The sequence below is a fragment of the Rhinolophus ferrumequinum genome, chromosome 8, assembly GCF_004115265.2.
Source record: "Rhinolophus ferrumequinum isolate MPI-CBG mRhiFer1 chromosome 8, mRhiFer1_v1.p, whole genome shotgun sequence".
Taxonomy (NCBI): Eukaryota; Metazoa; Chordata; class Mammalia; order Chiroptera; family Rhinolophidae; genus Rhinolophus; species Rhinolophus ferrumequinum.
In genome coordinates this window covers 60,357,691-60,373,223 of record NC_046291.1, presented here as the reverse complement: position 1 = coordinate 60,373,223, position 15,533 = coordinate 60,357,691, and the positions used below count along the sequence as shown (strand labels likewise).

General features: G+C 33.7%; 1 protein-coding gene across 1 annotated transcript in view; it reads right to left on the bottom strand.

Moving 5' to 3' along the window:
* Positions 1-15,533, bottom strand: part of KCNH7 (potassium voltage-gated channel subfamily H member 7) — a 423,623-nt gene that overhangs the window by 5,778 nt on the left and 402,312 nt on the right. The window contains exons 14-15 of the mRNA XM_033112181.1: positions 10,548-10,811; positions 5,596-5,764 (exon numbers count right to left, since the gene is read on the bottom strand). Coding sequence (XP_032968072.1) covers positions 5,596-5,764; positions 10,548-10,811 — 433 coding nt within the window. The remainder of the gene's footprint in view (positions 1-5,595; positions 5,765-10,547; positions 10,812-15,533) is intronic.

The window sequence follows — 15,533 nt, the reverse complement described above, 5'->3', positions numbered from 1 at the left end:
TTGTGAAATTATAATTCCCAAAGCAAATGTCTGTTAAATAAATTGCTGGCAAAATCAGTCTCTGAGCATAATTTTGTGGCCCAAACTAAACAACTACCAACAAACGGAATTATGGTCCTGCTTTAAACAAGAAGGACAGGAGAGGGAGCACAGAGATTCTCTCCTGGCAGATGCTAACTTGCTGTCTCACTAAACGGTTCTGATAAAGAACATTGCTTTCCTGTTCGGTGAATAAGATCTTAACAGAAAAACAGCTGAATCAAATAGACTACATTTTTACAATATACAGTGTATTACATTTTTATAAGTTTCATTGATTTCAAAATGTAAAACACTGAGATTGTATTATTAATCAATAATGGTCTTTGCTTTTTAATCAGGTGTTGCTGTTTCTTGTCACCTATATTTACTCTATAAAAAAAGAGATTTGGTAGCATTTTTCTTTCATAGTTAACAACAATTGGATAATTTCTTGTGTGTTTCAAATTTATATTACCTTTATTTTACTTTGCCTCTCTCCTATTTACATCAAGAATCGTATATTATACATTGTAGTCTTTCTGTAAAGTTAAGTACTGTTAAATGCTAAATTTCTCTCTCATCTACCGTAAGGGCCTTTGATATTTAAGGCAGAGACAAAACGTAAAAATTTACTTGCTTCTATGATCCATCTGGCTTACAAAATACCAATCTGATCATTTTTCCTCAAAGCTCATAACTAGCCAACTGGCTTGCTAATTTCATTCAAATTTTAAATTAAAATTAAAGGGAGAATAGCAAAATATAATAGGTCTGATTCCCCCTCATTGCACGTGTTAACAGCATTGAAAAAAAAAAGGGAATTTTGTGGACATAAGATCAGAAAATTTGGGCTATACCCCTCTTTAGAAAACTCTTAACTCTTTACTGATGTATGCTTATTATTATGTCTCTTAATGATAATGCAAAGAAAAGCTAAATCTCACCAAAAATGTTAAAATCATAGAATTCATTTTGCTCAATTATATTTTGCTCAATTATATACCTGCTATATTTATGAAAGAAAACTTAGCTTTTGATTTGAAAGAGAACAGAATAAACCAAGAAAACTTGAGAAAAAAAATTTTTTTTTAGTATTTAGTATTTTAATATGAATTGACACTACAAATATGCCTTCTGAGAATCATTATTCTTACAGGTTTTCTATATTTGCTATATAGCTATATAGCTTACTGTCTTCTAAACCAATAGCTATAAATTATACATGATTCTGCTTTGCAGATGCCAAAACCACACACTGAAAAAAGGAAACATATTTACTTATCTACTTATTACCCATAGGTTTAATCTAATTTTTATGGTGCCAACTAAATTGAGCACACTAGTAGTTATTTTATTGTTCTGCATCAAATTTTGACTCCTCAGTTCCAGCTCAAATTTTATTTGCACTCAAAAATCTTCCCTTAGTCAACCAGTTCAAAATTAATTTCTTCTCTGAGCCTCCAAAGAAAAGACTACGTTCAGTCTCCATTATAAATATTTCTGTACAAATTAATCCCATCACCAATGGCATTTAATATTTAGTGAGTGGCTTACACATGTTTATTACATTGAATTTAAAAGGATTTGGGGGTGGGGACTGCAATAAAACCTTCATCAACAAGGGGGATTCAAGACCTAATAGAGAGTCAAAAATCATGATAATGTTTTGGAGTCCTATAAAACTTCTGTCAAACAGCAGTGATCTCTGAGAAACAGGATCTCTATATCATGGATTCTATTTGAATAGAGTCTATGAGGGAAAAATCTATTGGATGTGGGGCTTCCCTAATTGCAACACGCTGCCATGAGTGGGACTCAGTTCATCTTCTTATGTGCAGGTGAAATAACTGGTGCAGGGTGAGAACTGAGACTATTTCTGTTAACACGAGTTAGAGAAGACTGTAGACCACGTCTGTCAACGTGACTTAGTTGTTTATTCCAGGAAAACTTTGCTGGGAAAAAGTTAGATGAAATGAATGGATAAATTCACTCCTTCAGGGTATTTCTACAGATGAACTCACTGGAGACAGCCTGTCTGCTCATTTGAACAAATAACTTGCTTATCAAACAAACTTTATTCATCCATATTTATTTCAAGATAATCACCTCATTGTGTCCATCAATTCTGAGCTATTGTATCATGAACTTTGCCCATTTTCAATTAGTTCCCTAACCCTGAAAGGCCCAGACTGAAAATCCTATAAATATTCTACTTTTTATTTCCCCTTCTGAGATACTGCTTAGACTCTGTCAAGATGGTAGTCTGTCTTCCTGCAGTGATGTTGAATACTTAGTTTTGTTTTGTTAACTGATTATCTGATATTTTGGGTAGTTTAGTGCAATGGATGGAATGTTGATGTCCTCACCCTCATCCATATGATGAAACCATAACCCCCAATGTGATGGTCTTAGCAGGTGGTGCCTTTGGGAGGTGATTAGGTCCTGAGGGTGGAGCCCTCATGAATGGGGTTAGAGCCCTTATAAAAGAGACTCCAGAGAGCTTGCTTCCTTTTTGTACCAAATTGGTCCTATATGTATGGCTCCTTAAAATTTATACTTTCAGCCGTGGGTCCTACTGAAAATAAATGTTTTCAGTCATCTTTTATTTATGCTAACTTCAATGATTGGAATGCATGACAAGGTAACAAGTGTACCCTAAAATATCTATTCTAGTTCTGGAGAAAGGGCCAAATCAAGAAATACAGAAATACGGGGTATGACAATTAAGTTCATGAACTCATTGCAACGATGTTCCTAACCTTTTTTGATATCAAAGGGATTATTCATTATGAATTTACACCAACTGGACAAAGAGTTAACCAAGTTTATGATTTGGAAGTGCTGAAAGGCTGCATGAAAAAGTTAGACGACCTGAACTTTTTGCCAAAAATTCATGGCTCTTGCATCACGACAATGCACCAGCTCACACGGCACTGCCTGTGAGGGAGTTTTTAGCCAGTAAACAAAATAACTGTATTGGAACACCCTCCCTACTCTCCTGATCTGGCCCCCAGTGACTGCTTTCTTTACCTAAAGATAAAGGAAATATTGAAAGGAAGACATTTTGATGACATTCAGGACATCCAGGGTAATACGACGACAGTTCTGATTTCCAGAAAGTGTTCCAAAATTGCTTTGAAGAGTGGACTAGGTGCTGGCATGGGTGCATAGCTTCCCAAGGGGCGTACTTCGAAGGTGACTGTAGTGATAGTCAGCAATGAGGTATGTAGCACTTTTTCTAGAATGAGTTCGTGAACTTAATTTTCTGACCTCGTACATGTAAAGTATGAGAATACACAACTAACACCAATAATAGAAGTGAAATTCATTGCTATTCCAATTTTACCTAACTGCAAGTACACCTTCTATTTTGCATAGCATATATAGTGTCCACATGTATTATCTTAGTCTTTGCAATGGCATTGTAGTAGGTATGAGTCAAAACAGAACCTGAGGCTGGAGACATTTATGGGTAAATAACTTGACCCAATCTTCCTATAAGTAGCTACTAAGTAGCACAGTTATAGCTTTAGGCTTATCCATCACAAGTGCTGTGCAAGTATTGTGCTACAGAAATCACTGCTGTTCTTGTCATTCATCCATTCGTTCACTCACTTTTTTATTCAATAAATTAAATAGATACTTAGGCCCTGGCAGTAAAGAAATGGGCAGTTCCCTTCTCTCAGCCACAAGAATCAAAGAAATTCAAGTTCATACCACACTTATATCAATTCTTATGTGTTATACAGTATGCATTTTTATATATGTTATGGGTAAAAGATCAAAGTGGCTTGGTATAAATGGGAGAAAAAAAGCAAATGTATTAAGTAACTACATATGTTTCTCTAACCAATAATAATTATGGCAATTTCTTACACTTGAATTATGAATTACTGACTCTAAATAAATAATAATCTGTTTTAATTTTCTTATCTATGTTTCAATTTGACGACTTGAATTTGACAGTTGGGGATTAGACATGGACCTCAGCACCAGGCGATTTTAAATGCAATTAAATTTTATAGTAGTGTATATTTGTGTGCACACACATTTTAATGTGTTTATTGTTTGAAACTGTTCAGTTCTGGCAGAAAGATTTGAAAAAGCAGTAAAAACAACAAACAGTGTGGATGAAACACATACAAAATATTAAGGAGATAGTAAGTAAACCAGTAGCTTATGTGGTCTAGGCATAACTCATAGGATGTGCTAAGTATAGACAATGTGTAAGCAAGTAGCTTGTTAGAAATGGGCAGAATTCCTAAGATGTATTAAACACAGACAGCATATTAGTAACCTGTAAGACGTGGCAAAGATAGAATAGAAATATGATGTAGCAAACCAGAGTGTAGCTATGCATAGAAAGAAATGGAAAGAACAAGTTATTTTCATGTCACATCTGGGCAGACAACTGTCATCCCAAAATTTGGTCACCCATTGGTGACACACAGTATAGACTCATTTTGGCTTCATATGTGCTATACTTACAAATGGCCAAGAAAACACATGGTTGTTTAGCAAGCTAATTACAGAGAGAGCTATGACCCGGTACAGTTGGCCTTACATCTCTGTGATAGTGCAAGTGTGTGCCATTAGCCCAGGGGAATTTTGTCTGCGGACCCCTTAGTGGAAACCTCTGGTCTTAGTAATCACACCATCAGTAGAGAAGGCTGACATGTGGCATATATGAACACAAGGTAAAATCAGGATTCAGGGGTTGTGGTCGTTCTACCATGCTTGCACTTATTAGAAATGTGTTCATTAGAACATCTGGCTCTCCTCATCTCTCATTGTGTGTTTTATGTTGATTTGAACGTTTTAGTTTGTTTGATTCATGTAGTTTTTCACCTTGCCTGGTGGTATCCATGAAGGCTACTTTTGAATCAAGGTAAAGTCCTAAACGAACCACAACTAAAGCAGCTGTATCCAACTCATTCATATATTTTTTGTGTCTTATGGACCAGTTTAATTTTAAACAATCCACTCAGATTTTGATTAAGGAATTCCATCCTCCCTAAAACCAAATTTATTCCTCATTTTAAAATAGTATATATCAAAGATGGAGGGAAAAGGAGAGGATTTGGGCTTCAACTCTAAGATTTTCAATTCAATCTCATTTTAACAAGTTGACTGAATAAGTGTTTAAATAATTTGTCAATAGTTAAAAAAAAATTCCACAATATATAAGTAAGTTACCATAAAAAAAATCCATAATACATAAGAAATAACCAAAATGGATAAAATAAAGATTTAAAGAGGAAGCGTGTTTGTCAACAAGCTAAATATGATTATTTTGAGGGAAAAAAGGACTTTTCTTAGGCAGCTGGTGTGGATGATATACTAATTTTACGGCAAGTAAAGAAATAAATAGTATTTACACTGCCAGAAGTATGAAATGTTCTACATAAATGCTCTTGGCAACACAGATTAATAATTTGTCAACTTCTGAATAAGTAAGCGTAGAGGGAAAATATGCGATTATGGCAGGAGGAATTTGCTATTTACAAGGAATAAAGCAAGAACCCAACCAAGGGCTTGAGTTATGTTCTCCTTTTGCCCCACCATTGCTTATACCTGTTAAGTTGTGCTTGAAGTAAATCTAATCTTTGCTCTACTTCCCCATATGTGAGGTCACTTTCGGTTTCAGAGATTCCCCAGGCAGCTCGCGGAAGTGCTGAGGGACTAGACTCATCAGCCTGAGTCTGGACATTTTCTCGTTCCCAGCTTCTTGTGTCAGAGATATCTGTGGGAAATAGCAAGATGGATGTCAATATCTTTGGGTGTCCATTTGCATCAGTTACACAGGGATGTCCACAATACAGGCAGGAAAGCATATGGAAGTATAACCCAAAGACATGGGGAATTGTGGATCACCCAGAGTGACTCAGGGACCTGTCCAGGAGTCTCAATCAGCTGCATCCCACCACCCTGACCCTGTTGGCGACTGCCCCAATCCATTTCCATATGAATAAAAACATATTAGCTGTTTGAGTCTTGGATATAATTTTATCTTCTTTCTCTTTGTGCTAAGAGAAAACATGGGTGGCCATCCCAAATCTCTGATTTAGAGAGCAGTTATCGTGCCCTTTTATATTTGGGAAGAAACAGCACCATTTATTTGTACTGCTTCATCTTGGGTTTAAGATTTTAGGGCTCTTTCCCACAGGATAATTTGCATACTTCATGATTCAGAGTGGGTCCGAGGAGGAGCCATGGGGAAGTGCTGACCTCAGGGTGATTTTCTTAGGCTAACCCAATTCAAAACAGAGCCAAGGAACCATAAGCCATTAACGATGGGAAGGGTCCTAAAGGTCCTCTAGTCCTGTGACACTCATTCATACTTCTATGTCTCCTTGTAGCTCCTTCTGCACCGTCCTTTAATATGTTCATGTTAACTTCCAATGTTTTTTCTTGTGGGTCTTTTATTCAGAATATTTTTATGTCACTATATTTTAAAACATATTGCTTATCTATTCATGTCCTCTTCTCAAATGTTCTGTATCTCTGTTATGTGCCAGACAGTCTGGTAAATGTGGAGGAATTAAAGATGAAGAAGACAAAGGCCCTGAACTTGAGAAATTCAATCTAGCAAGGTTTTGATCATTTTCCACACAAGGATTCCTTTTCTGAGCTTCTTTTAATTTGCAATTTCTCCTACAATATGTATTTGCAAGTTATCGCTATCTGAGGGCAAATATAACATCTCATTTTCTTCTAATTTTTGTCTTATACTTTTAATGGCTTTTGTTATGCTTTCTTACTTTCTACATTTTACGTATCTAGAGAGGGCTTAAAATGATTAAAAGGTTGGAAAATAAAACCCATGGGAAAATACTAGTGGAGTTGAATTTATTTTACAGATAAAGAAGGAACAACATTTTTTCCTTATGAGGAGGGCTGGTAGAAGGAAAATACAATCTAAAACTGGTCTTCATTTTCACATGGAAACAGATTTGAAATAGAGAAAGTGATTTTGGTTTGATAGACTTTTTTTTTTTTTGACAAGTAGCTATAATTAAACAGTGACAAAAGTTATGTAAAGTAAAGGAATTTATATCCTTGGCTATTTAAAAAAAAATAGAAAGTAACCAATTTGGGGAGGATTAGCTATAATTCTAGAAATAGAGAACAAGATTTGTAGAACTTCTTGAAATTCCTTCCTTTCCTACAGTTTATCCAAAGTACAGCATTCCCTTTCTCCAAGTAGCAGACACAATTTCTATATTCTTTCTTCATGGTTTTTCTATCATTATCCTTTTATCACTGAATACACAGAAATTTCTCTAATGAGGTGCCTACAATTTCCTACAATTTCTGCTTCAATTGGGTGAAGCTATAACAAAGGAATTAGCATATACAAAGACAGTTTTGGAAAAATATAAGTTCAGGGTTTTCTGTTCTGTTGAAATGGCTAACAGATCTCAGAGAGCTCCCTATGAATTCCAACATGGTTATGATTAGGTTTCCTTAGCCTGTGGGATTCTGGTGTTTTGTTTTCTTTTGTTTTTTTTAAAGTAACAGTGTATAATTTCCTCTGATATTTACCAAACACAGCAAAATGAAAACAAACAAAAAATAATAATATTGCTGGAGTTTTTACTAGTATATCTGCAGATTTTCACTGAAAAGTATGATTTATTATTTACAGACATGTGACTCTATTTAAAATGCAAAACAATAATATAATGTCTTCGTACCCTAGGTTTTCAATTTTGGAGCAGCAATACCAAACAAACATTCAGAACACACATATTAATGATTTGATGATGCCAGTGTCTATCCCTGTCTAGATGCCTGTTAACTGGTTGATATAGGAATTTTTAAAGAAGACAATAAGAAATGATAGGATGGAAATGACATATTGTGCTCAGAAATTTTGTGCCAAGAAAGTGTGCAGAATTTCTGCCTATGCTTAATAGCTCTCTCATTCTCAAATTATATATAATGAATTGATGTTTAAAGAACAATGGTGAATCACATGCAATAAGTTATGTAGGATTATATTTTTCTTCAGTACTAAAGAAAAAACCTGATTATGTTCTCTGAGAAGGAATGAATAAAAATGTAAACTTAGATAGAGGCTATCTTGATTAAAATTTACTCTTTTATTAAAGTCTTGATATGTGTCATTAGCTTGTTTTAACAGCAATATAAAAAAAAAAAAGAAGTTCAAAGGGGGAATCCTGGTTAGGGTCTTAACAAAATGAACATCCCTATAGACACTTTCTAAATATAGCTCAGAAAGAATCTGCACTTTGTTGCCTTGGAAAATGTTGCTATAGTTGCAAGACATTTCTGGAACTGGATGAACAGAAGTAAACTTTCACGTTTCTCTCGGTACACAATTTTCCTAGAGTCAATTTTTGACTCAATCTAAATAGATCAGAGTCTGTTTAACTTTTTTTTTTTTTTTAACTTTTGCCTAAAGGTGCTTTTTTGTTGAATTCAGCATGACAAATGACAGGAATGTGAGTAAGTGAAATTTCCAATTAATGATAAAACTAAAATTTGGGGGGATTGGTAGTTCACACTGCAGGAAATACAGCTACACCATATAAATATGCATTCAAATTCTCAAATATTCCATAGTATTTCATCTTAAAAAGTCATTAAGGAATGGAATTTTCAGGGTATGGAGTTTTAGAATTCTTTATTGGTTGATCACATTAATCAACCAGGTGTGTCTCATAGATGCTATATGATATGAATTATGTTTATTCAAGCCACATGCATATTTAGCTATGTATTTTCATGGTAATTTTTGTTTTATTTGAATAGGGATTGCTTTGTAAATTTTTGAAAATTAAAAATTTTTAGATATTAAAATTATTTTTAGAATACTAATTTTTTATTATGCATACAGAATAGATAATTAAAAATAATTGGAAGTAGTAACAAAGAAAAACATAAGATGAAGGGCATGAGAACTCACTGTCGGCAAGAGGCATTGTAAAGTTAAATAAAATGCCAAAATTATATCTTTAATGACTTACCACTGGAAATTCTAAAACTCAAAAGGAAAACAACAAAAGATACCTTTCAAAAGGTCAGGTCAACATTATACTGACTTTTAGAGATAGTAGAGATGGTTCAGCAAGTTCTTCAGAACTTTTGACTTCCATGAAACAACCTTTTTCTATTTTTAGCACTTCCAAGAATTCATTTTCATAAATAACTAAAATGGGACCTTTGGTAATCACATCTAATATTCCATTCTTCCATTTTGATAAATGAGGTACTATTTTCATTCACTTCATCAAGATTTTAGATTGTCCAGAGAACATTTGCATATATTCTTAGCTTATGTCAATGTGGGGTCATGGCAAAAGCAGATTTATAAGATAGGGAATGTAAATGCGGAAAAATCTAAAGCCTAAACATCGTAGATTCAATAAAACTTTCAGATATTTGTCAGATATAGTTACTTCGAATAATGGTGATGATGATACGTAATATTTACTTACTCGGTCCCATAATTTTGCTGTCATGCCAGGCTAAGAATATCCTATTTTTCCTTCATTTCTGTTATATTCTTTTGATTTTTTGCTATGCCTTATTCATCTCTACAATTTTTATATATCTCTGGATATATCCAATAATTAAAGTGTTAGAAAATAAAACCTGTGATAAAATACTAAATCAAATTGGGGATTTTATTTCGGAGAAAGTAAGCATACTATCGTATTAACAACCACAATTGACTAGTTGATTAGAAAATATTATTCCTATTTTAAAGATGTGCAAACTGAGTTTTAATGTGGTCTACTAGTCACTTATCCTAAGCCATAAAGGAAGTAAATGACAGAGTTGTGGTTGGAACCGAAGTAGTCTAAGCCACACCTATTCTAGCACCCACTTAGATCTAGCACCTGTTATTCTAAGTTAATTGTTCTTCCGCGAGGTAGTTCTCAAGTTTTCCTGAATTTTTGATCAGTTTGCATCAAATTTGCATGTGTTAATCAAGCATTATTACCCATCCCATGCATATTTCCTACAACAAAACCCATATGTTTGGGTATCCCTTTTGGCAGAGATGTTAAACAAATGTTTTCAAATGAGTTGAGTCAAGAGCATACTTTATGTAGAGGTATTCCCCCCATTTTTCTCATAATTCCCAGTAAACAGATTTTTTTTTTTTGGCATTTAGACTTTCATTCTATAAAACAACAGGGTTCAGAGTGAGGAGTGGGTCAGAAGAGTAAGAAGCAACTGATTAGCTCTCTTAAAATACTCGTTGATCCCATCTCTCCATTGGAATAACTACAATAGACATTCCACAGTGTTCTATGTGGCATTACGTTAAGTCTGACTGGCCACAACAAATCCCTCTTAGGCTATCATTGCTTAGGAATAATTACCACTACTCCAGAGTGGTGCAAACACTTTGTACGTGATTTTAACTAGTTGCAATTTTATGAAATCACAGAAGATTAGATTAACATATATCAGTAAGGTTCTTGTAAAATGTCACAATTTTATGATGAGCACCGAAGAGAGACAAACTGAATCTTGAGAAATTTGATTACCTTTGCAAGAGTGACTTCTTTTATCTGTGTGAATTCTTCCTGAGGTGGGCACTGTTTCTTCAAAATCAAGTCCAGTTGCTTTCCCTATTCTTGGAAGTGAATCTGCTATTCCTGAGAAGAGAGGCTTTTGTTCATCTTCAATGGAGGAGATGAAAGATGAAGATCCGCTTTTTTTCTCTTCAAATTGTTTCTTGGAACTCTGATAATTTCTTATGGTATCTACAGAGTCTTCAGGATCATTTGTACTGTTTCCTTTGCCAAAATCTATCAAAGGAACGTTATTTTACAGAAGATAAATAAATGCGGGACTCTATACATGTTACACTACTTATACATTAACGACCTTTTTTAATGGTGATGTTCTTTGAATAACGTAAACACGGAATTTTCTATAAAACCACCGGAAAAGATTTTTCTTCTTTTTTCCTATTGAAAATGTTGCTATTTTAGGAGACATATTTTTTTTTCTTAATTCAGGGGACACTAGTGAAACACATGATTCCTTTCAAAATAAAAGTTTACCTGTGACAGTAATAATGTTTATATCTGAGAAAAAAATATCGGCTAACTTACAACCTTATAAATGCTCAATAATCATTTGTATTCTTAAAATCTGGTGCCCTATCTCTTTAAGGAAATGAAAAAGAGAGGGAAAATGTGTCCCAATTTTAAAATATCACCACTATGTAGCCTGTTGTTTGTTTTTAACCTTCACACTCTCTCTCTCATCTGTGGTGGCCATTCACACATTGCAAAGGTTAAAACTGGAAGCCTCCCTGTGGTAAAGGCTGGCAGGCTGCCTTTTTATGGTAGTTCAATGCGTGTAATGGCTGTGACATTCCAGGCTGGTTGGCTGGGTAGCATATTGTGAAGCATATAAAGCTAAATACAGTAATGAAGGTAGGTTTACATAATTACATTAAAGCCAGTAGTGAATACTGGCTGCTTTATACAGAAATGTCAGGATAATTTCAGCCCTCAGGGTTGTGTTAGAACATATTTCCACAAGAAAAACTCAGAGACAAATCCCAGAACTTGTTTCCATTAGTGTCCTGGGGAGACAGTATAATTCTCCATCTGGTTACTCCTAATAACTAACCAACATATTCCAGAAGGTATATCGTTTTCTAGAGAAATGCTGAACACATTGTCCCCATCTACAATGCCTGCTTGTTCTTACTTTGTTATTTATAGAAGGCCAAATGAACTGATTTAAGGCCACTCCAGAAAAACTTCCAACTGTTTTATAAAATTCTCATATGGCATAGAAATTAAACAGAGATTTTTTTTCCTTTCATATATATAATTTAAAATATAAGAACTCAGAAACCAAATCAAGGTAAAGATAGTCAGAGTTTGAAAAACAGTCTGATGTGAAATTGTTATTAGGAGCTAATGTTCTGTCCATTAAAGTTAAATGTAGCAAAAACATATTGCTTAATTCATTTTCTTTAAGAATTCCCACTTGCTCAGCCTGAGAAGACCTTAGACTTTTCCAATCTCAAGTACTGTAGACAACATTGATTACTTAGTGTCACTTGTATTTCTCCACTCAACCACTAATCTAATTGGTTGTAAATATTTAGATTAGCTCTTCCTCCACAAACCCTTTTCTCTCCAATGTCATGGATACAGCCCTCCTTAACCCTTTAAACACTTTGTCATCTCTTCCTCTGTTTTGTTTTGTTTTGATTTTTAACTTGTCCCCTCCTGAAAATTTGATAAAAATCCCCCACTTTATGAATATATCAGTTCATTCCTCAAAAAAATAAGTGTTCAATTTTATGCTACTAAATGTGAAAAAAAAAAAAAGAAAAAAGAAAGAGAAAAGGAAAAGCTTCACTTTTCTAAATTATCTTCATACCTGCTCAGTGAATTGCATCAGTTTGCTGCTCATAAGTAAACCTTTGTGCTGTTTGGCCACCAGTGAGGTTTGAATCAGCTTGTCTTTTAAACATTTTCATAGAATCTTTTCTAGCAGAATCAAATGCAAACTCAATTAACCATTAATTCATATGGCTCCAATCTAAGTATGGAAATGCTAACATGGATATTTGTAATGAATGCACATCACGAATTACTAAACCATTTTGTCTCTTTAGCGTGAGAGGTCTTGGGAGTTCTCTACAGATTTTTAAATCCTCACGTGTTACTGATAAAATTTTCTGTCCCACCTACTGCATTAACAGCAGTCTTAGTTTTTTAATTTATGGCCTAATTTTGGATGCTTAGGCACAAATCCATCAGCTAACATATATTGTTAAATTGAATTATAACTTGTTAATTTCAATTCAGGACAAGTATCCAAAAAATGTGGTGAATGGGGGATTATCATTTAGTGCTATAGCAAAATGGAGCAAATTACTTCAAGTACGTGATATCTAACTCCTTTAGCAAAAATTCATATTAAAGCAGGATAGCAAAAGAAGAAGAAAAAGTTTGCTATATTTGAATTTTCTAATACATAAAGAGAATCATTCCACGTTTATTTCCATGTTCGTTGCCGATGGACAATCAGCCAGACGCTTCCTGGAACCCAAGCCCTGTGAAGTTTCTTTGATGCTGCCTGACTGCAACGGCATTTCTATTCCTTACTAAATAAATCAAAGCTTCATATTCCATCATTTGAAATGGAACTTGAAATGACAATCTATTTGTGGATTAAAAATAGAAACTGCTGAGGTTTAGGTTGGAGGTTGACTGAGGGAATACATGAAATTGGACTGAAATGCTTTAAAATTAGTATCCAGGTACCTCTAGATTTTGATGGCCTGTTTTACGTCTGCCTTTTTCTAGTTAAACTGGAGTATGGACATTGAAAAGTATTAGGTTCTATTTTATTTTCTTAATGCTAATTTTATTCTATGTGGAAATAGTATTTTGAGGGCAGTAATCTGAAGTGGCTTTACATTTTCCCCTTTGCTAGAAGTGAGATTGTATAATCACTTGTTATCATCATTTTACAAAGAAAACATTTTGCCTGTTTAATTAAGCCTAAAATTTGCTTTCTCATGTAGATGATTGAAAACATTTTTGTTTTTTCTTCAAATTCCTTGTTTCTGCAGGCTGACAGTTCGTCTCCTCCCCTTTCCGTCATGGTACTCAATTCAAAAGCATTTGTGATTTGTCTTGTGCATGTCTCTCTGGGTTCAGAATGAATTTAAGAGCATAGAATAAGATTGTCCTGATGGAGTAGCTGACTAATCTGTCTTAAGAATGATAATATAAAATTCTTCCATTTCAAATAATCTGGGAACAAACACTTGTGCTCGCTTCCATCTTTTATGGAGTCTTTCTCTCAGATTAATTACCAGTTTTATTTTCCAGACTCTACAGGTAGACTTGACTTTTGATCAAAGACAGTCATTTAATGTGCTTTCTCAACATCTGAGTTTTAGATGTCCTACTGGTAATAATTTTGAGGTAAGCTGAGCCTTTTCCAGCCAGATACATTTAAAACATTCATTTTTTTTTGAAAATTGGAATCTAAAATAAATTTTTTCATTTGATTTCAAGTACCTTAGTTTCTCTCTAGTTTCAAACAATGTTGAAAAGGAACTAGTGTGATTTTTCATACAAATACAAGATTAAAAAATTAAAACTATATTAAAATTCAAATGAAGATACATTTCTATATTTTTAAAACAGATAACAAAAGTTAATCACTTTTGTTATTGGTGAAGATATTCCAAAAAGATACCAAAGTATAATATGAATATATTTAAAGGCTTAATTTAATAAAAGTAGAATTAGACAATGCCTGTTCTATAAAAATAAGTTTAATAATGAGTATATTTATTCCTTACTTCAATAACTTTCATAAAAATTACTTTGGAGAAACGCTTTCAAAACTTACTGACTTTTGGATGACAATCTGAAATCACTAAACCAGTATTGCAACGAGATAAAGTTTATTGCTATCCTTTGAAACGCAAGGTGTGATGAGTTCAAGACATTTTCACTCTTATTTTCTTGAACATTAGATTTTTTTCACTTGAAATATATGGAAGTACCTATTTTAATAAAAATTATATGGGTGGGGAAATGAGAAAATTGCTCCCTATTCTTTCCTCCCTATTCTTATGATGCATAATGTCTCAAAATGGGTTCCTGTTTTTCAGGACATGTGTGGCAACATCTAAGACCAGGAAAGAGGATGCTGAATATTTTTTTCACTTTGATTTTCACCCCTTTGGTTAGCACAGGCACATCTTTAACAGTATTTTTAAATTTTCTTGTTTTTCGGACCTGTTACATTGCTGTTGGCCTTGGCTTATTCTCTGCCAAAGGTTATTTGGCTTTCTAAATCAGTCATTAATAACTATTTTGATACTGCATTTTCTATCAATGGAAAGAGCTAAATATTCCAAATATTTGGTCACAAAAGCACTATCAGTAAAAAATGTGTGTGTGTGTGTGTGTGTATCTCATGTGCCATTATACATTCTATTGTACTAATATCTTATCTATATTATAAAATATACACAATATAAAATTTAAAAAAAAGTTCCCATAACCCAATGGGTCATATTGGTATACTCTGAAGTAAGAACTACCCAATCTAATGTTGAAGACTACTTAAAGACCATTTTAACATGTTCCAGATGGTTATGTTTCATTTACTTATATTATGTGCCACCATGTGATTAATGCTCATGGCCACTAATTAAGTCATTGAAGATTCATTTTTGTTCTTCACTTTCTGTAATAATAACATTTTACTACCATCTCAGGAGTGATAGTACTACAAGTAACCGCCATATAACATGGCTGTTAGGTTCCTAAAATATGTCGTGTTATATGAAACAAAGAACTAGTACAAAAAAGGGGGTTAGAGTCCAAAAATTAAAAGAAAGCACATAGTATTATATTTTTATAATTAAGAGAAATATCTTTAATAAAGCAATTTTCACCAAAAGTATAACATATTAATATGTATTAAATAATGTTTTCCTCGTCATCACTACTAAGCTTTTATGACATTCT